At 36.1% G+C, this 22,444-nt stretch overlaps 2 protein-coding genes across 3 annotated transcripts; one reads left to right on the top strand and one right to left on the bottom strand.

Moving 5' to 3' along the window:
- The first annotated feature begins 1,078 nt into the window (after nucleotides 1–1,078).
- On the top strand, nucleotides 1,079–2,443 carry LOC128857597 (UV excision repair protein RAD23 homolog A-like). Its single transcript, XM_054093348.1, has one exon. It carries the CDS (start codon nucleotides 1,079–1,081, stop codon nucleotides 2,441–2,443), a length of 1,365 nt encoding a protein of 454 aa, XP_053949323.1.
- Nucleotides 2,444–6,875: 4,432 nt separating this feature from the next.
- On the bottom strand, nucleotides 6,876–14,758 carry LOC128858462 (histidine--tRNA ligase, cytoplasmic). Of its 2 annotated transcripts, XM_054094761.1 has the most exons (6): nucleotides 14,375–14,463; nucleotides 8,798–9,226; nucleotides 8,512–8,724; nucleotides 8,011–8,439; nucleotides 7,342–7,941; nucleotides 6,876–7,280 (listed from the first exon to the last, which is right to left on the bottom strand). In XM_054094761.1, the coding sequence occupies exons 2-6, from the start codon at nucleotides 9,080–9,082 to the stop codon at nucleotides 7,077–7,079; spliced, it is 1,731 nt and encodes a 576-aa protein (XP_053950736.1). In that variant the 5' UTR covers nucleotides 9,083–9,226; nucleotides 14,375–14,463; the 3' UTR covers nucleotides 6,876–7,076. The 2 variants fall into 2 exon arrangements, with proteins under 2 accessions (XP_053950736.1, XP_053950737.1); XM_054094762.1 differs by lacking the exon at nucleotides 8,798–9,226 and having other exon boundaries at nucleotides 6,877–7,280; nucleotides 14,375–14,758.
- Between the last annotated feature and the right edge of the window lie 7,686 nt (nucleotides 14,759–22,444).

Here is a 22,444-nt window from a genome sequence, read left to right as displayed (position 1 = left end):
GGTTTACATCTCAGGCGGAAATAATAGACGAGCTTCGGAAAGCGTGACTGGCAGGTGTTCAATTACTCACTCAAATGAAACAAGAGACCAACGTGAATCAAGATTTTAAGCCAATCAAATCCATTTGAGTGAAACGATTGAGAAATGAGAAGTGAGACAGGCACTGCACGCTGACTTGAATCTTGTTGCGTCCTATTGATATTGGAAAAAAGGACGAATGTATCCACAAGCACAAGTTTCAGTAAAAATTACACAACCTACAAAAATGTCCGACCTATTGTATGGCGCAGAAAGCGCTGAAGTGTCTCTTAGAGTGCTCGAGAGAAAGATTCTGCAAAGAACTTTCGGACCTTTGCACGTTGGCGACGGCGAATATCGCAGACGATGGAACAATGAGCTGTATGCGGTGACATATACATAGTGCAGCGAATAAATATCCAGCGAGTCCGCTAGCTATGTCATGTCGTCCGAATAGATACAAACGCTCCCGCTGTGTAAGAATTCGAGACGGTACCTGCTGGTGGTATCAGAGTAAGAGAAATAGATTATGTGGAGAAGGACTTGGCTTCACTTGGAGTGTCCAAATGGGTGTGGTAAGCACGGCTGGAAACGACTAACGTATTCTGCTAAATTCCCGCATATCAAGAAAAATAATGTTTAGGTATATTGAAATTCTTTCCTTCGAAACAACGCGACGCGTACTAGTATCATATTATTTTGGTTTTTAAAGCCAAAACTGCACACATGGAAAATTCATTAATCACACAGTTTCGCCCAGTTCAGCACAATCTTAAACTCTTCAAAATGAAATACAATCTTTCACTCTAAATAATCTCGATATATATTATATAATATATATTGTAGCTAACTAAAATAACTAAATTTGTCTTGAGTTTGCATTAACTTTATAACCTTTTTTTTCAGTGTGAAGAGCTACACAACCCTACCTCGATTGTATTATTATGTCAATCCAAGTATAACGAAAAATTAAAGCAATCGAATTTTATTTCATTTCTATTTTATAATAATTTCAGTTAATAAATTCAAAATCAGAAGTGGAGAAAACTTGGTGTTTAGTATGAAACTTACAATTAAAACATTAGATCAAAAGAATTTCCATATCGAAGCCTATGGCTTGAGAACTGTTTGCGATTTAAAACGAAGACTCTTCGAAACAGGCAATACAAATCTTCTTCCCGAGCGGCAACAGCTCATATATGCGGGTCGTGTATTGAAAGACAGTAACTTGCTTTCTCATTACTCCATAGATGAGCGTAAGTTTCTATTGGTGATGGCGCGAAAACCGTGGAAGGATTTAAATACGAGAATGGCCGAACATGCCAAAACCACCATCATGAATAAAAGCAAACGAATGCCTGAAACAAGAGCTCAAAAGCCGAATACCGAGGCAAATATTGTCCAAAAAAACGTGGCTGAAATTATAAACGTAAAACCACAGCAAAGAAAAAAAACGAAAACTGTCACAATACTCACAGCAGAGAAATCTCTGAAAAATAAACCACGCATAGACGTACAGGCACATGTACCTGCAGAGAAATTTAAAGTAGTGGGTAAAAGTATAACGTCTTCGGGTAACACAACACAGCAGGAATGCATTATTAGGCATCAGCCAACATCATCTAGTCCTACGGAATCGTCCGATTCACAACGTTCAGGACAACCTCAATCTCGATTGATGCGCAACAAAAAGGGCAAACAATTATACAAAACTAAACCGGTAAAGTCAACCATATCTTTGTTGAGTACCAGTAGATCAATGGCAAAAAATAGGGCGAGTAAAATGCGAACAAATAAAAAAAATACATTGAAGAAATCCAAGCAGAAGGAATGTGATGAATTTTTGCTGCGTAAAATTGTTGCAATGGGATATAATGAGAATGATGTCCGACGCGCTCTAATCGCTAGCTTCAACGACCCCAATGAAGCTGTCGATTACCTCATACAACACGTGCAAGAGCGCATCGAGCAGCAGTCAGCAAGGAAGAAACCTCAGCAGCGACAAAAACATAAGAATTGTTCTTGTAGCCTAATCGAACCAGTGAAATCTGATAAATCCAATGCCATAGCGTTTTTACGAAATGACCAAGACTTTAAAAATCTACGTCGTCTTTTACGTAGGCGCCCAAACATGCTGCAGATCATTATAAAGCGGATTGGCGCGTCTAACCCCGAACTTTTATTTCTTTTGAAGGAGCATGAAGATGATTTCTTGCAGCTGCTGCATGAGAACAGTATGGATTCAGAAGATGAAGATTGTAGTTACAATGCAATGCATATCACGCCAGAGGAAGCTAAAATCATAGCGCGTTTGGTTAGAATGGGCTTCAAGCGCCGGATGGCCATATTGGCTTTTATCGCCTGCGGCCGTAATGTAGAAAAGGCTGTGGACTATATGTGTCGAATCAGCGATATTCATATTTAATAGATGGAAACTAAGATATTAAGGAGTATATTTATGCTCAGCTAGTGTAGGCTGTTTAATTTTATTTTTAATTTAAATTTTTATTTATTTAGTGCGTTAGTTTTAGACCAAATTTGTTGTGTTTTTACTCTTAAAATTTTAAAATCTAATAAAATTCAGGATTGAATGCTACCACGGTACACCGAAAGGCGTTGTTTCAGAACCACAAAACCTCATGACCCATAATTAGTTGAGTCGAAACTCCGGGGAAAGCAACAACAATGTTACCAAAATTTAAATTTTTTGGCATATTGGGGTATCAAAATTGTGTGAGCACCAGAGACTCAATAAAAATATGCACTAATTTGATTGATATTCACGTATTGAATTTGTGGTGGACTCGTTGCGCTTAACGCTTCTTAATCCTATCTACTCAATTGTTTCCGCTTTTTTTGTACTTTGCCTTAATTTTTTTAAAGGGGTGAGACATTCCATTCATTCGTATTGTCGCTCTCTGAAGCCACCACCGTTTTTGTAGTTGTTATGCACAACGCACAAGTTTAACAGAAAAGTCATTTATTCTTTTCAATACTGTGGTATAAGGTGGCCATATAGCAATAATAGTTTTCCAATTGTTTACCAGCTGTAGAAATTACTGTAGACTTTTTTTTAGTATTTTTTTTTTTTTTAACTTTTAAGTTTAAGTAGCAAACTACGGCAATAAATAGTTAACGTGCTAAATATTTAGAGGAACGCAAGGAATTTAGTGCTTTTCAGAAAAAAATGCTAAGTCTACATAAGTTGTTTTATCAAAAGTACGAGATATTCAATAAGGTTTGCAAATTTAGCATTCATCGTTCAACGGTTGACAAAAGTATGAAAATATTAAAAGATATCGAGATTACGACTCAGTTGTAAATTCGCTGATCCGGATTTAGCCACAAAAATCATTTCAGACGAACCCATTTTTTATGAGCGGCTATGGCAACCATCAAAATTGCTGTTAATGCAACGAACACAATCAACAAGCGTTCATCCAAACCAAAATGCATCCACAAAGATAGGCTGCTTGGTATGGTTTATGGCACCATCAACGGGCCTAATTTTTCGAAATGATGATACCGCTACTGTCAATGAACGGTATGCATGCCAAGAAAATCTATCTAGGTATTGGTACTACTTGTATAGCTACAAAACCTCCAAATATTTGGTTTTTGCGTTCTGGTGGGATTAAAGTAAACAATCTGAATTTGCCTTCGGTTGTAACGTCAAAATCTGAAATTTTTCTGACAATTTGGCATTACACTCATCAAGACAAAAAATAAAATAAATGAAGTCACGCGACAAGTAATACCACCTTGACAGATTCGTCTTGGTTCATGCCCAACAAACGACGCAACGCTCGAAGTAATGAAGGACAAAATTGAAGAGTGGATCATCTCACGGCAGCGTTCATCAATTGACCGCCATTATCATGCGACCTCGAACCTGAAGCACTACCAGCGAAGCCAAAACGGTCATTAAACCGGGTTAAAAAATACCACAGAGGTAATAAACCACTTCCAACTTTTTTTCTACAAAATATCATGACCTGCCGCTTCAAGTAACTTTCTGCATACAAGCAAAAGACGCCCTCCCTACGTAAAATAAATATTTAATTAATATTATGTGGTAATTTTTACCCGGTTGAGACCGTTTGTGTTTGTATTTGCCTAGCGACAAACCCCGGGTTAAAATGGTATACCCTTTTTGGGTGTTTGGCCGAGCTCCTCCTCCTATTTGTGGTATTCATTTTGATGTTGTTCCACAAATGGAGCGACCTATAGTTTCAAGCCGACTCCGAACTGCAGATATTTTTATGAGGAGCTTTTTCATGGCAGAAATACACTCGGAGGTTTGCCATTGCCTGCCGAAGGGCGACCGCTATTAGAAAAATGTTTTTCTTAATTTTTGGTGTTTCGCCGAGATTCGAACCAACGTTCTCTCTGTGAATACCGAATGGTAATCACGCACCAACCCATTCGGCTACGGCGGCCGCCAAATGATACGCTGTTCCATATCTAATGGCATGAAAATATCTTCTAAATAAAGTCAGAATCAATTTGAAATCTCACACCGTTGTTATCTGGGCACCCTATACAAAGAGGTACAAAATACAAGGGAGGAAATAAGCAAATTTATCACATGAGCTAATTGGGATGCATATAAGAAGGATGACGTTTTTTTTACGCGAACTATAAATGCAAACGAGACTGAAATTTTGGTAATATCTTTAAATCAATTTCACGATATTTTAAGGCTAATCAATTTATATTCTGCACAGGTTAAGAAAAAACTTGTTACCAATAACAACAAATTGTGGTAGTTTTAAATAAATACAATTAAATTAAAAAAATCAAAATAAATGTATACACCGAACTGTGGTACAACAGTAATTCTCAAAAAGGAAAACAACGAGATATCTTTACCATAAATGAGGCAACATAATTCAAATTTGGTAAAAGTAAAAAAATCGCCACCTCAATTAGATCCGACATAAATATTATTGAGATTGGACAAAAACCATGCCTACTTTTTATATTATATGTTAAGACTAATTGTCCGTCCGCTATCTTCTAACTTTCCAAGCTATAACTCTGTGTGACTTTATATGACTCTGAAAATCAAACCACGAAAAATAGAATTGGATCACTTTGTGACAGATCGAAAATACGTTTCGTGTGCCTAAACGGCCGTTTTTAAGCAATGAAGACTTGGTGCTAAAAAGCTCTAATCAAAATGGGCATGCAAGAGTTTTCGCACTTAGCTCTCAGTTCTGCTCTGGCAAAGAATACTGCCGCCATAATGCTGTGGCGGACTATAATTAATCGATGCCGAAAAGAGAATCGAGAGGCGTTTTGTGAAAAGGGAAATAAGCTTGTTGTTGTACATTTTTGGGGGTTTGGTGAGAATGAGAAAACGATCTAGTAAAAAGGTCTTGAAATACTGACTGCCAAAAAGCGAACTCGCAAATTCAATGAAGAAAAAATAAAAAGCAGCAAGTAACTGGCTTCATGTCCGGATTGGTTTCTTGGAAAGGCAAAGATGGAAACCTGATAACAGAGAAGTACGAGTCCCAACACTCGCCCAAGAATTGCTTAAAAAACAAAGCCTTTGAGGCCGATACTTAGACTGATTTGGTAAGGCGCATATATTAACTGCTAAGTGCTTTTACCTGTATAACTTTTGGACACATTATTCTGCTGTCCCTTAGTAATTAAATTAAATTATTTTGCGTAAAATTTGGAATACAATGTTTTTATCATTGATTGAAGGACATAAGAAATAATAGTGGCAGTTCACCATGAAAATTCATCTGTAATAAGGCACATATTTAATACAGAAATCTTTCAAATATTCAATTAGCAAGCATTGTTATAAAAGTAGTTGGTATCCGCAGATTTAGGATATTAGGGTTGTACAAAAGAGAATCAAGATATCTACCACGTTTGGAATCCACTTTGGTCAAAAAAATAATAAAAATCGAATGAATACATTCTTCAATTTTTAGTGCGTCTTAAGCCAAAAGAGAATGAAAAGCTCTAACACTTTTTTGAATCCACTTCGGTCAAAATAATAATAAAAGTCGAATGGATACATCCTTCAATATGTAGCTCGTTTTAAGCCAAAATAAGAATAGTCTTAGCGCACTGTCAGAAACTGTCTAGATGATGTAATTTCGAATTTTTAAGTATTTTAATCATTTCTTTCTAAAATATAGATATTATTCTAATTAAAACTATCCACTGTATGATTCCCACCTACCTTAAAGCTCATTTGTACGTTCGGCGGATTGTTGATTGCGGGCATTTGCATTGATTTCGTATTGGTTGTTGTTGCTGTTGTTGCTTTCTCGTTGGCTTGTTGTTTAGCTGTGGTTTTGTTTTTTCTTTTCGTATATGTACGTTTGGTGCGTTTGTAACGCCTTGGCCGACAATTGAGAAATTCAATTTCATGCTCATTTACCGCCGGTGGCGGCGGTACGGGTGCCGATACTGGCGCATAGCCCATGTAATCAAATGTATTCGCATTGGGCATAACATTACCAAGATTTGACTGCTGTAGTTCTAGCTGTGGATACTGCGGCTGATATTGTTGTGTTTGTTGCATAGTTTCATAGATGATTGTACTCGCATCGAAAGGAGCCGCTGGTGTTACCGTCGTAACACCACCACTATTATTAGTATTCTTGAACCGGCCCGTCATTGCATTTAAGTATTCGGGCATTTTTCCCTCAATAATTTAGTTGAGTTTTGGTAGGTGGATAAATTTAATTTTCTATAATTGTTCGAATTTTGTAAAGCTGCAATTGAGGAACAATTAAAATTTAAAACTCTGTAGAAAACATTTTTAAATTATTGAAAAAAAGATTATTTTTTTAATTTAATTTTTAATTAATTTTTTTTTTAATAAAACTTCAGTTTTTTTCTTTTTTTGCCCAGTAAATGCGTTTTTATTTAATCACTTTGTAATCGTATTCGTTATTTGGATAAGTTTCCTCTTTCACAGTGTTTATTATTTGATATCATTTTGAATTGTTTTAGTTTGTGATAAATAAATAATTGAATCTATCGTAAGCCTGCCTTATAGTAATCACACTAATAGCCAAGTTAATTTAACTGCGCAAACGTTTCTTTATCTCATTTCCCAACTCAGTCAATTGTACCTCCTCCTCTTTCCGAGTATCCACCTCACGTAGCTTCACAACGCCTTTTGCCAATTCCGAATCACCGAACACAATAGCCAATGGTATTTGATTTTCTTCACAGTATTGCAACTGCGCCAGTAACTTAGGATTCAGTTTGTATGAGTGTTCGGCCTAGAGAAGAAAAATATACAAATTTACTATGTGCCATAACGTTAAAATAAAAACTGTCCACCTTAATGCCCTGGTCCCACAGCGAGTTTAAAACACTCAAGCGCTTTTCGTGCAAGCCTTTGTGTGCAGAGGCCACATATACCTCCACTTCGTTAGTACGAGTCTTCACACCAGTTGCAGCATTTCTGGCTTCTAATACCGAAAAAATACGTTCCACTCCAATAGAAACACCAACGCAGGGCACCTGCTTGCCTTTGGGATCGAACATGCCAACGAGATTATCGTAACGACCACCACCAGCAACTGAACCGACAGTGCCTTGCTCCTCTGTAGCATCAGCGCCATTCTGTGTTATTTTCGGTTCAGCTTTTAACACACATTCATAAATGACACCTGTATAGTAGTCGAGGCCGCGTGCAAGACTTAAATCGAAACTTATTTTCTGCGACAGTCCCATGGCATTGCAGTACTTGAGTAACAACTGCATGCCTTCCAAGCCTTTAAGAGCACTGGGAACTACTTTCAATTTTTCGTCGGCCAGTAGCTGTTCCACGAGTTCGGTGCCTCCACTTTGACGCACATATTCACCAATTTTATCAGCAACAGCGGGATCCAATCCTTTCTCATCGATCATTTCCTTCCGTACTTCTGCCCATGGCGACTAGAGATGATAATAAAATAAAAATTAAGGTAGAAAAAAAGCGTTACTCCTGGTTTTCAAATGATTTACCTTATCTAACTTATCAACTGCCGAGCAAATTATACGGAACTTATCGGCAGGCACACCGCAGGCCTCGAACATTCCATCCAACAATTGTCTATGATTGATTTTAATTACGTACTCGCCAATGTCCAGTGTGTCCAGCACCTCGGCAACAATTTTTACACATTCAGCATCGGGCAACATGGGATCAAATGTCCCGGCAATATCGAAATCACATTGATAGAACTCACGATAACGGCCACGAGTCATAGCAGGATTATCACGCCTATATACCTTGGCGATATGGTAACGCTTTAAGCTGGAAATTTTGCTCATAGCTAGGTAACGTGCGAGCGGTACCGTTAAATCATAACGCAGCGACAGAATCTCACCACCCTGATCTTTAAGATCGTAAATTAACTTGGAATCTTCGCCATACTTGCCAGTAAGAACCTCCTGTAAGTGAACAAAGAAGATAGCTGATTTAAAAACTGATTTATATTTATAAAGAAAAGGAATGTAGCATACCTTCAACTCAAATACGGGCGTATCAATCGCTTCGCCACCATGTTTCTTGAAAACGGCCACGATCTTATCCAACACACCTTGCCGCAGCATCATCTGCTGCGGCGAGTAGTCGCGCGTTCCCTTTGGTGTTTTCAGAGTAAACTTTTGTGGCGTTGCTGGTCCGTCGCCGAGTTTCGCCTTCAAGGCCAGTAAACGTGCGACCTCTTCATCGATCTGTAAATATAATGAAGCAGTACAGATTTTTTTACACAAAGAAAGGAAATTTTAAGCAAATACTAAAGCTAACCTGTGCCAGTTGTTGTGCTAGCAGAGATGCCTCATCATCAGTCTCATTATTGCTGTTGATTGTGTGGCTTTTCTTTTTTCTATACGAATTTTCTTTTGTTGAAGCACTTTCTAACTGCCCCACCTTGTGGCTGGTGGCACAGTGACGACACTGTTGCTGATCTGCGAACCCGAATCTACGCTCGCCGCTGACTGTTGTACACGTAAATGCGGGCCAATTATTTTTAGGCCGACTTCTTGCATGTCCAATAAAATATACAATTTGACGGCCAATCGAACGCAACATTTTTTTTCTTCTTTCGATTTAATAACGATTCTAACGTTTTACAGATTTTTTTATTTGTTTACTAAAAGCTCGTTTTTTTCTTAATCAATCATTTATTGAAATTATTTTGAGATAATTTAAGAGCACGCACCGATTTGTTTAAACCTAAACAACAACAATAATGAAACTGATTAGAAAATGTCTCCGAATAAAAAAAATCATATTCTAGTTAAAACTCGCCATTTGCGGAGTTAATGTTTAGAATTGTTAATAGTTGACGCGCACAAACAACAACAAATAGTTTTTAAAAATATAATTAGGAAAATTATTTAATACAGAAAATGAGGCATTGCTAAGCGTGGAGTTAATGGAACAAAATATGGTATGATGAGATATTTCGGATACTGTACATGTCAGAAAATCATAAGGAATTAATGTTAACAAAGAATGATGCGATATTAGGCGTAACTTTTGCAGAAATTAGGTCTGGCATCTTGTTTTTTTTCTTCTTTTTTTTTTGCTAAATTGGTCTGGTAACTGGTCAAAAGTATCAACTAAATTACTAATGAAATGGTGCAGCGTGTGTGAATGAGTTAGTTGGCTACAGATGAGTGTTGAAATTAAATGAGTTTGGTTTGAAATTAAATGAGTTTAGTTTGAACATACATAACCAATGACTACGAAATGACTATTGGGCAAGTTAAAATTTGGTTTTTTTAAATATTGCATTCCATCGGCCACAAATTGCTGCGCTGGAACACTTCGATGCATTATATATACAACTTTTGTGATTTAATATTTTTATACATATTAATAATTTTCATGGCTCCCTGATTTTATATACATACATATATGCAATAGATTTCCAAATAAGGTAATTAAAAATATACAGAACTAGATATGGGGCTTATTAACTAGATTTGGTTTCGATGGTTACAGTAATGAAACGAATTTGCATTTTAAAAAATGTAATGAATGGAAACATAAACTCTACGTAGTTATAAAATACTATCTCATGATGAGAAAAATCGGACTCAAAGTGAAATTTACATAAAACAACATAAAAACAAATCGCCATCGAAATAGCGAATGACTCCATACAAATAAAAGCGCATGCAATATTGAATGTTAAAATTTCTGTGAATTTAGATCGGATCATTGACGAAGTGGGGTGAAGATTCTGAAATTGTAGCAAATAAATTGTAGGACGTGATGGTCGATGAAGTCAAAAGCTAAGATTAAGAAATCGATTCAATTGAGGTAGCCAGAATACTCAAGGGCAGAGCGCCAGTCTCCGTACAGACATATTTAATGGCCCACCCTAAACAGAAAGAGCTTGGCTTAAAAGCTTTTCTACACCATATATAGTCCTAACCTTTGAAATTCATACTACCTTTGTTTCAATGTGTAAAAAACTTCACAACAATTAAGACTAAATTTACCAGACGAGTCATTTTGACTGGTCGTGCAATTACAATTCAAAATTCCTATCGTTCCCTATAACGTTTGCTTTCCGAAATGATGTTATGACTTTTTTAGCTATAAATAGAGAATACGTCTTATGAACTTAATGTTACTCTATATATGTATGTATATTAGTAACAATTATATGTTTCGCTCTTGACATTTATACCAGTATCAGTCAAAATGACTTTTGCATGTTTCTATAAAAAAATGCATGATTTCGGAAGAATCATGAGACTGATACGGTATATATAGCGCCCATGCGCCTTTTGTGCGTTCCGTTATCGGCACCGAGCTAACTGACAACCATATTTTGGAGCATATAAGAATTTTTACAGAGTTAGAAGCTTCTCGAGTTTTGGAAGAAAAGTGGGCAATAACGCTAGCAAAATTGAAGGCATTTCTTGCGATATTGTACGCACGAGGGGCTAAGAAGGAAATACTTCGAGGCTTCAATATTTGTGGAACAAGAAGTGGGTACCATTATTTTCCCCAGCACTATGAGTAGTCGTGATTTTACTGAGATTCTGGGATACGTTCGTTTCGACAAAAAAAATCGAAGGAGTCAACGTTTGCAAACAGACAAATTCGCTTTAGTTTCGCAGTTTGTGTTAAATTTATTAAATACAGTCAAAATTTCTTCCAACCGGGAGCTTATGTATATTACCGTATACCATGGAGGGTAGAACTGCAAAAACCTATAATTTTTTACAAAGTATTCCCTTTGCGTTAAAATTAAATCTCTAAATATACTTCGTTGCTTGGAACAATACGCGTAAACGAGAGAGAACTGCCGAAAACTTTCAAACTGAAAAAAGACAGAATGGCACGCTTCCAATGGATGCGCACTTACCGTTTATAAGAGCAAACCAAATAAAAAAGTACTTATACTAAGTATTTACAAAACATAACCACATCAAAATTTATAAGGCTGCTAAGAATATAATTAATTATTGGGTGAAAAAATACGGTGAAATCGGATTCCAGAATTTGACCACTTCAAGTGTTTTTCAATATTTTAGATTTGACCAGAATAAATAGCTGTTTAGAATAGCAGAAGAATTTGCTTCAGAATTTCAGACTTGAAAGCAAAAACCACTCGAAACTGATATACCAAATCCATTTATCTATTGCATTTAATATGGTTCAACTTTTTTTTGCCATTTTTTAAGGACTGGAAGTTACAATATGCATTTTTCCTGTACACCAATCATTTTACTGGTTTTGGTATAAATATGTAGATATGTTTCAATAGCTAGTAAATCTAGTGTTGAGCTAATTTTTCGTTTCGAAAAGCTACCATTTCTTAACTGATAGAATAATGGTTCACTCCAAGATATCAAAAGATTGTTGGCACAATAACTTAAGTAAACTTAGGTATTAAACATTCGTACCCTTAATTAATGGAATACCATGATTTATTAATCTAAAAGCTGAACTTCCTAAAGTCGATAAGTTTTTTCAAACCTTATTTTCACACTCGTTTATCTAAAAACTGAGAACAGATAAATTTTAATTGCCAAAAATTTTAATTAAACATAACTCAACCGATTAGACTCAAATTCTCGTGATATATATGTATTATATTAGTTTGGAAAAACAGAAATCCATTATTTTTGTGTAAAATTTTTGCGCAAAGGGTTTGAAACTATTTTATGGTCGATCTTTAGCTCCTGGGCGATGCTACGACTACTGGCATGCAATTCAACTTAGATTTCTGTGATTGGCGCCACAAACGCCATTCACAATTCCAGCGGCTTGGCTTGCATTTTCGCCTTTATCAAAGAAAAATTACAAAATGTACTGAATTTTCTCTTTGTTTACTTCGTTTGTTAACACCCTGTAACTTAAAACTGAATGGAACAAAAGAATTTTTTCAGTGTGAAATGCCACCTTGACGACGAGCATAAATTTTAAATTGTTAGATCGATACTTTACGATATACCGCTCACTACAGCCATCTACTTAGAGAATAATGGATTTCTTTTTCCACTAACTAATATATTATATATGAAGTTATAGTTCCCACTATATCCACATCTGCCCTGAATCAATTTCTAATTGAATTTTTAATTTGTATTCAACGAGTCACTTCAAGAAATGAGACGAACTCAGAATTAAAACGTAATTTTCAATCTACAGAAAGTCGAGTCGGTATTTACAAATAAAAAACTTTCGAAGTCGTATCGCTCTTTTGTCGCAGGAACCTTGGTCTGTAAGACGATTTTTTTTCCATTCTTGACGTACACAAGCTGTCTTTTCCGAGTTTCTGACTTTTAGATAAAAAAAATGAAAAATTAAACATTTTTAAAAGGTCTTCTGCTACTCTGCCTTTCTCATATGCATGCCTTTTTCGTCTGGAGTAATCTCTTCTGCAATCTATCAGCTTCCATGCGCGTCACGTGTCCTACCCATCTGACCCTTTGAGCAAGGGTGTCATAATCCACGAAAATAATTTTTTTTAGATATATGTATATGCAGAAATGACCACTAGCTCCTTTATCCTGTGCAAAAATGCATGGCGATTTCTATTAACAGTAACGCTTTAGATGAAAATGTGTATTTTTTTTTTACTTAGGGAGTCGTAGTAAATTGAAAATTTTTAAGCCGTTATTTTCGGCATTTTGGATTATAACACTCTAAAATCTAAAATATTTCATTGATATTTGTTTGAATCCGGAAAATAATTATAGTCAATTTTTGACGTTAGAAAATAACTATACAATTTCAAAGTCAATTTAAATTTTATTTTTACTATGACAACGCTAGTCTAACCTGTTAAGATGTTAAAATCCAGTATAACTGAAGTGTGAGGTAATTGTTGCTCAAGGTAACCTAAATCAGCAACATTTCAAGGCAACTGGAGCACCAGGTGTGTGCTCTACATAATAAAAGAATCCAGAAATTATTATGTTACAGCAGTTAAATTGCATTCGCTATCGATTCAAGTTCAAAAGAATCGTAGGAGTAGCAATGCATAAATAAAATCCTGTTCGCAATAATATAAACAAGATATGAGATTATAACGACAAGCCCCCAAAAGGTGCTAGCAATTATTACGTGCATATGTATGCAGAACTTCCACTTGCATTGATGTGTGAATACTCATGATGCCGTTATACATAATCACCGATTTTCTGTGTAAAATGTCGGTGCTTGCCAAATTTTTATTTTTGTTTGACTTTTGTGCACTTGCAAACATACATAAGTATTGTTAGAAGGGCAACAGTATACAAACCAGTTAAAGGAGAGAACTAGAAACCGGTCCATAACACCACAATCAAGTTTTCAAACAGCTCGCTAATAACTTATTGTAGTTACGGGCTCACAAAGAAAAAAACAAATTTATTTGGAAAGTGAAGGTTCGGAGAGCCTTGTGCTCCACGTAAGTCTGCCAACACAACAGTTTTGTCTTGAATATTTTGTGTAAAACGATTGTCGGTAGTCAAGCAGTCTGCACAAATGCAACACTCAACCATCTTTGCCCCCACCAACGGTCGCATTTTCCCATTTATTATTAATTATGGCAGACGCGAACCAATGTTGCTACAGCAATGAATCACCGAGCACAGTAAGTACATATTCAAAAACCAACAACACATCAGTCACTTCTTGGTTAATCGTATAGTTTTTCCAAATTAGTTTGAATGTCTGATGAAATACCGAACTTGTTTAAGAAACAATTTGAATCGTATGGCTAATAGGTTGCATATTTATAATACACGGACAAAAGTATGAATATGCAGTTGTTTAAAAGCGTGTGCTGACATGACTAAAAAAGGAATTGAACTATACAAAGTAACAAATAAATACGAATCAAGTGTCAGAAAGAAAAGTGCTCACACTTACCTTTTCTTTGGTTTCCTTGGCCGCTTTTAGTTTTCTAACCAAATCGCCTTGAATTTTAATTTCCTCGAGTATCTGTTCACGCGTCTCACTCATTCTACTCCACACAAAACTTTATCAATTTTGTTCTAATTCACAGTTTGGTTTTTTTTTTTCAAGAAAATTGGAGTTTATTTTTAAATCAATTGGGTTGTAATTATTTCTCACTTAAAATGTGCACACACTGTTCTCTTTATTCTATGTTTGGTAATAGTTCAATGTTATTTAGATTATTCCATCTGAACTTCACTTAACTTTTTTAGAAATAACTCAGAAATGTATTCTCAAGCACAAAACGCACACGCGGTGGAAAATGCAAGTTGAATAAATTTGCTGCTGCTGTGAGAAGGGTAGATTGTTTGACATTTATTTTTGACGTTTCTTCTTTACTGTTGTCATCGCATGGGTGACAGAGGAAAATATTCGACCGAGTAAACTCTCATTGAGTTGCCCATTAGTTTGGCATTTTAATAAAAAAAATGTTTGCCATATAAGCTAAATAAGAATGATCCTTTTGTAAGGTGTCGGGAACAGTATAATGTGACATGGGTAATTTTAGGCAAAGTATTATGACTTATTCAATGAAACTTGGTGAAAATGTTAGGGAATGGGTCAGGAACAACATTAATAACTCCCAATTATTGCGCAAATAATAGTTTTGTAATTATTTGCCTTCAAAGTGCCGTCGAGAACTTCACTATAGTTTGGCACATTATAATATATATTCGAAATATTTCAATGAAAATTAAATGAATATGCATTTAGCAATATCATAAGTCTCCAATTGTAAACGAGAATAAGTCCCGATTCACACGAGGAAACATCTGGAAGGGAGACACTGGAAATTCTCTTTTGATGTTTCAGTCGCGTACACACGGGCAAAAATGTTTCCGCGACATTTCGACATTTAATACTTTAGCATCGTCTGGTTCGGATGTATTCTAGCACGCGCTTACATGTAAAGCAGAGAGCGTTCGACAACAGTTTCTTAAATACAGGGTGGCTGATGAAAGCCGCTACCAAAAAAAAATTGAATAACTTTTTTTCTTTTTAAGTTATCTGTTCCATTTTTGTTTTAATTTGCATATTGATCTTTAAAATTTATTAAAATGGATAACTGGGACACGCAAACAAGAATTTGGATAGTCCGCCGCTATCACGCACTGGAGTCCGTAGTTTTGGTACAGAGAGAGTACAGGCGGATGTTTGGCGGCGATCCCCCGAGCAGATGGACCATAATGAGACTGGTGAATAATTTTGCTGAGCAAGGAACAGTCGCAAGAAGGCCTTATCATCGAAACCCACCAGTTCGGACGGAGGAAACGATCGCTGCTGTAGCTGCAGCTATACAAAGCAATCCAAGGGTTTCAACAAGAAGCTTATCTGCTCAACTTGGTGTCAGCCGACAGTCTTTGCAAACAATAATGCACAAAGATTTAGGCTTATTTCCCTACAAAATTCAAATGGTTAACAAACTGAATGCAGGAGACTTGCCGATTCGCTTGGAATTTCGCCAGAAGATCCTGCAAATGGTGGAAGAAGACCAAAACATGTTAAACTGCCTTTTCATGTCTGATGAGGCCCATTTCGATTTAAACGGCAATGTGAACAAACAAAATTGTCGAATATGGAGTACTTCTAACCCACAGATACTCCACGAGACGGAATTGCATCCTCTTCGCGTGACAGTGTGGTGTGCGGTTTCTTCACGCTGTATTGTCGGGCCTTATTTTTTTGAAGAAAATGGGCACACCGTTACGGTTACTGGAGACCGTTATTTGAAAATGCTGAAAGAATTTTTCTATCCAGAACTACGCCGAAAGAGAATTCCTTTCAACTCTGTGTGGTTTCAACAAGATGGGGCAACGTCTCACATAGCCCAGACTGTTATGACAGAGTTGCGACGAAAATTTCCCAATAAACTGATTTCAAGAAACTCCGAATTTCGTTGGCCCCCCAGGTCGCCTGACCTTACTGCACCTGACTTTTTCTTGTGGGTTTTATGTAAACAAGAAGTTTATAAAACAAAGCCAACAAATTTGGATGAACTAAAACAATCCATTCGGGCAACAATTGCGGCTATTCCTGTCGCAACTCTCAAAGCAGCAATGAACAACTTTTTACTAAGATGCCGCACTTGTGTCAACGAGCATGGGGGGCATTTTAATTCAATTATTTTTAAAACTAGTTAAGCTACATTTAATAAAATTTAATGACCTTCAACTTGAAAAAAAAAATAAATGAATTCCATACACTAAAAAAAAAGTTATTTGAGTTTCTTAATGTAGCAAAATTCATCAGCCACCCTGTATATGAATGAAAAATGCAAACTGGTTAAATAATAAATAATTTGTTGTTTTTTTATTTAAATATATTTATAAAACCTTATACTTGAATAAAAAAAATTTAAATTAAAAATACTTCATATGTAAATAATTAACTTAAAATTAACTTGAGTATCTAGAAATGCAGGGAAAAATTAGAAATCAACATAAACATGTCCCGTAACTATTTTAAATTATACCTACTTTACTAGCAAAAATAATCGTGCATTTCCCAAGCAGCGTTCGGATGTTTGTCATCGTTGTTATCTTCCGTTTGATTGAAAACCAACACATAACTTAGAACTGTCTTCCACAAAAGAAGAAACCGAATGAAGCAACTGTCAAAAATTGTTTTAAGATAAGAAATACGAATAAGAAGAGCAAAGCGTGTCGCCGAGTACGGGAGACAAAATCCCTTCTCTCTTCCCGACCGTCCTTCGCTCTTGAACAAAATGTTTCCCTTCCAGATGTCTCCTCGTGTAAATCGGGTCTAACAATTCACTGGAATTAGCAACAGTTAGTGTTGCCGGATGCCTGCAAATGTAAATAATGTCCATGGTTTTAAATTAAGTATTTCAGTTCAGTGTTGATGATGGGGATGGAGGTGATTGTGCATCCTTCCTACAGCCACGCATATGACGTTTTAATTTTTGGTTTAACGTGGGAGGAAGTTCTACCCAAAAATACTGTGGTTGGCGTATCAGGAGTTGGGCTGATGAGAGTTAGTTTTTTGAAGCGCCCACGAGGAAAAAAATTCTATGCAAAATTTCTACAAATGTTCCAAAAAAAAGAGGATCAACGCTCCTGTCAAATTAAATTTTATTTGTTTATATTTTCAAAACTGCTTTTCAATTCTAAACTAACACAAAAAATACTGCAAATTTACAAACAACCTTCCAGTGAACGTCTCCGCATGCGAACATCGTTTTTATTTGAGGTGTCTGGCAACACCAACTTTTCGATAAATGCCACAATTTTAAAAATAAATTACTTAAAAACAATAAGCCTGCGGAGGGTGCGGTTTTCAGTTTTCAGATGGGGATACACCCTCTATCCCCCCTTTACAACTTTTTTTTTAAGCATGTTACATTATACTACATATTTCTCCTTATAAGTATTAGCCGCATTCGTTTCATCATGAGTTGCGAGGGGTTAGTAGATGAAGCCATAAATATACATCCAATCCTAGGTTACCGGAATGACCGGGATTTATATCCGACCAAGGACTGTCATACCAGCAGCATTCCTCGTACATGTTTGGGGAATGTTTACGCTGCTACAAGAACAACAGTATATGTTTTTTGGAAACACTTATGTAAAAGCTGCTTCAGAAATAAATTTAACGTTGAATGAAATTTTTGCAAAAAGAGGTTTTCTGTAAAGTCGGTTTACTGACGATAGTTTAACGTGACAACGTCATAAGAAAATACTGATGTAATGGTTGCAATTTTCAAAACAAAATTTTAATTTTATTTGTTTGATAGATATTTTGTATGGATATAGAGAAGGAGGTAAATGGAATCGCAATGGAATTGATCAAGTTACATTTACACAAACGTGAAAAATTACGAAATATTTATCAAATTCATGAAAGATACATATGTTCAATTTCGATTGTGCATCGGACGTTAATAAGTCAACAACACTAAGAGGCAACATCATCGATTTGACTTTTTCAATACACATTACACTCGAAACACTCCCTTTCATATTTCCTACTTTTCCTCTCATCGTCCTATTCTCAACTGAGAAATGGTTCATTACCACATGCACACAGGAAGAAGGCATATGCAAATACAAATATGTAAATTTATATACATATGCGCATATACTATGATTACATATTTATGTATGCTCGCTCAAGTAGGAGAGCGCCATATCGAACGTTGCCGAACGCGGGGCCGACTGTGCTTTTTGTCGTTCGTTTCGCTTGCAGTTCAAGCTAGGTAACGACGAATGAGCAAGATAACGACACATTTTTTCGTGCGTGCAGCCGGCTAAATCGATTTATAAGACGTTATCACGTCAAAAAATTTAATGCTATGCTATTAGGCATTGCCAAATTAGGTGCTGCGAAATCAGCAGTTGTATATCAGTGCTTCCAACGCTCACCAGAATGATTCGGATACTGAGGTGGCCAACCAAAGTAAACATTCTAAATGAGTGTTAGCAATATAACTTATCTAATATCAGAATATGTCCACGGATTGAAATTGCTCCACTACTTCCTAGTTTTCATTTTTACTCTCGCTACTACTATGAGTAGATAATTGAGCAAGTAGCGCAAAACGCGCGATCAATTGTTTTTCTCCGCTCCAAGCTACATTTCGTTCCTACTATTTAGTAGCTCAGAGTACCAGTAAAAAAACATTTTAAGTACTCTCTGTAGTTGGAGTAGTAGCAGAAAACTTGGGATCGACCGGAGCGCTACTTGTGAAATTATTCATGTGTACTCTAGTTACCGCTACTACTCTCACTTCTTTTGCGCTACTACTACTCTCATAGCTGCTATTTGAGCAGTGTTCGTTTTCATTTTGTTATATGCATTTTTTATGCGGTTTTGCGGTGTTACACTGAAAATACATACCTTCTGCTCAAATATGAACGATACTTTATCAATAAAACGGTGCGCGGATGACATATGGCAAAAATAAATATTTTGTTGGATAGTAGGACTGTTATAAGCTTACATGGCAAATTTCAGCGTGATATGTCACATAGTTTTTTTTCTGTGCTACTGTAAACAAGTCAAGCTCGAGTGTGTTTTTCGAATATAACGATGGAAATTCAAGTTGAACAAAGAATTTGTTTGAAATTTTGTTATTCCAACAAAATTTCGACTTCAGACGCCTTAAAAATGTTGCAGACAACCTATGGGGACTCTGCTCTATCGCGTGCACGTGTTTTCCAGTGGTACAAATCGTTCAAAGAGCCGTACATCGGTTGAAAACTTGCCTCATGAATGTCGTCCAGCAACATCAGTAAACGACGAAAACATCGGAAAAGTAAAGGAAATTGTGCTTGAAAATCGCCGTGTGACCGAAAGAGAGATAGCTAGACGTTTTTTAGACGTTTTAAAGCGTTTGCGCGAGAACATTCGTCTTAAAAGGAAGGAATTGTGGGACAACAAGTCATGGTTCTTGCATCACGATAATGCACCAGCTCACACATCACGTCTTGTTCGCGATTATTTGAACAAAAATAATGTTAATATCGTTCCGCAAGCACCGTATTCGCCTGACATGGCTCCAAGTGACTTTTTCCTGTTTCCCAAGCTCAAGTTGCCGCTCCGTGGAACACATTTTGAGACAATTGAAGTCATAAAAGAGAATTCGAAGAAGGAACTGAAATCCATACCGAAATCGGCCTTCCAGAAATGCTATGATGATTGGAAAAAACGTTGGCATATGTGTATCGCCTCCAATGGTGATTACTTTGAAGGAGATAAAATAAAAATTGAACAATAATTAACCGTTTGTGTTTTATTAAATCAGTCTCGTTCATATTTGAGCAGAAGGTATAACCGACAAATTAGGTATGTCCGTATACTGGAGATTGTAGGAATGGTTGAATACAACTTAAAATTATATTTTTTTATAGTTCCTAAACTCTCTAACTTTTTTTTTAAAAAAAATCCATTAAGGTATGATATTATATCTATTTATATATTAAACTTATTTACATATATATGCCTACAATTTAGAATATGGCGCTATACCACATTCTATGTCAAATCACATTTCATATGTAAATACATACATATATGTACTTACAACTAACAAAAGAATGTTTATACTTCAGAATTTTATTACAATATATTTTTCTTCAAATGTTGAGCAACCAGCCAGAGTTGTAGATGTAAACAAGCGGGGGGAAAGCGGAAAATATGACCGCCGAAGAAATTGATTTCAAGAGGAACACATTTCTCGTCATCATGGACTCAGTTATCACTGGTATTGAAAGTCGGTTTGCTGCAATTAAAAACATAAACAACATTTTCTCATTCCTGTGGCTATTTCCTAAAATTGAAAAAGTAGAACTTCAGACAGCAGCTCTTAATTTTGCTAAAAAATACCCTTCTGATGTGTCGGAAGAAATCTCAATTGAGATGTGTCACTTGAAGAGTGTGTACAAGGCGAATTTTACTGGAAATTCGGAATGTTGTATACCTCCGTTCGACTTGTTGACTGCCATCACAGCTAAAAACTTGGATACTCTGTTCCCGAACATTTGCATTGCTTTGCGAATATTCTGCCCCTGCCAGTATCAGTTGCCGGCGCCGAAAGATCGTTCAGCGCTTTATCAAGGATCAAAGACTACCATCGTTCTTGTTCAACTCAGAGTCGAGTAACAGGATTGGCAACTTTGTATTTGGAATCTGAGTTAGCAAGGAAACTCGACTGCGATGATATAATATTATAAGAGCTTTTGCCTCAGCTAAAGCAAGAAAAGCAAAATTCTAAGCATCGTGGCAGTATTTTCAAATATTTGTAAGGCTCACAAATTGAATAAATTTTAACTTTTTTCAGCTGCGTTTTTTATTTCAGATCTGCTGAAGAGTTTTCTAAAATTAATTTTAACCAATATTTCATAATTAATTCTATCAAAAATTTTATCAATGAGTTTTTCAATGTTTCAATGTTATATCACTATAACATAATAAGCATTTTGATAAATAAAAAAAATTTGAAGGGGCCCGCATCTCAAGTTTCCCCCGGGCCTCGAATACTCTCTCCACGGCCCTGTATGTATGTATATGCGCATATGTATATAAATTCACATATATATTTGTATTTGTATATGCCTTCTTCCTGTATGCATGGTAATGAGCCATTTCTCTGTTGAGAATAGGAGGATGATAGGAAAAGTAGGAAATGAAAGGGGGTGTTTCGAATGTAATGTGTCTTGAAAAAGTCAAATCGATGATGTTGCCTCTTAGTGTTGTTGATTTATTAACGTCTGATGCACAATCGAAATTGAACATATCGCACCCTAAATACAAAAGGGTCACAACCCAAAATGTACTTCTGCTCAAATATGAACGAGACGTTATCAATAAAACGGTCCGCGGATGACATATGGCAAAACTAAATTTTTTGTTTTTTGGTAGGACTGTTATAAGCTTACATGGCAAATTTCAGCGTGATATGTCACATAGTTTGTTTTCTGTGCTACTGTAAACAAGTCAAGCTCGAGTGTGGAAAATTTTGAGTTGAGACCCTTTTGTATTTAGGGTGCGATATCTTTCCTGAATTTGATAAATGTTTCGTCATATTCCATTGCGATTCCATTTACCTCTTTCTCTATATCCATACAAAATATCTATCAAACAAATAAAATTAAAATTTTGTTTTGAAAATTGCAACCATTACATGAGTATTTTCTTATGACGTTGTCACGTTAAACTATTGTCAGTAAACCGACTTTACAGACAATCTCTTTTTTTTTTTGTTTTTTCAATATAAAAAGTTGGAGAGTTCAGGAACTATAAAAAAATATAATTTTAAATTGTATTCAACCATACCAACAACCTCCAGTATACGGACATACCTAATTTGTCAGTTATATTTTCAGTGTAACACCGCAAAACCGCATACAAAATGCATATAACAAAACAAAAACAAACACTGCTCAAGTAGCAGCTATGAGAGTAGTAGCGGTAGCTAGAGTACACATGAATAACTTCACAAATAGCGCTCCGGTCGATCCC

Source organism: Anastrepha ludens, chromosome 3 (genome assembly GCF_028408465.1).
Source record: "Anastrepha ludens isolate Willacy chromosome 3, idAnaLude1.1, whole genome shotgun sequence".
Taxonomy (NCBI): domain Eukaryota; kingdom Metazoa; phylum Arthropoda; class Insecta; order Diptera; family Tephritidae; genus Anastrepha; species Anastrepha ludens.
Note: the sequence above shows the minus strand (reverse complement) of the source record. Positions and strands in the feature narration are given on the sequence as shown.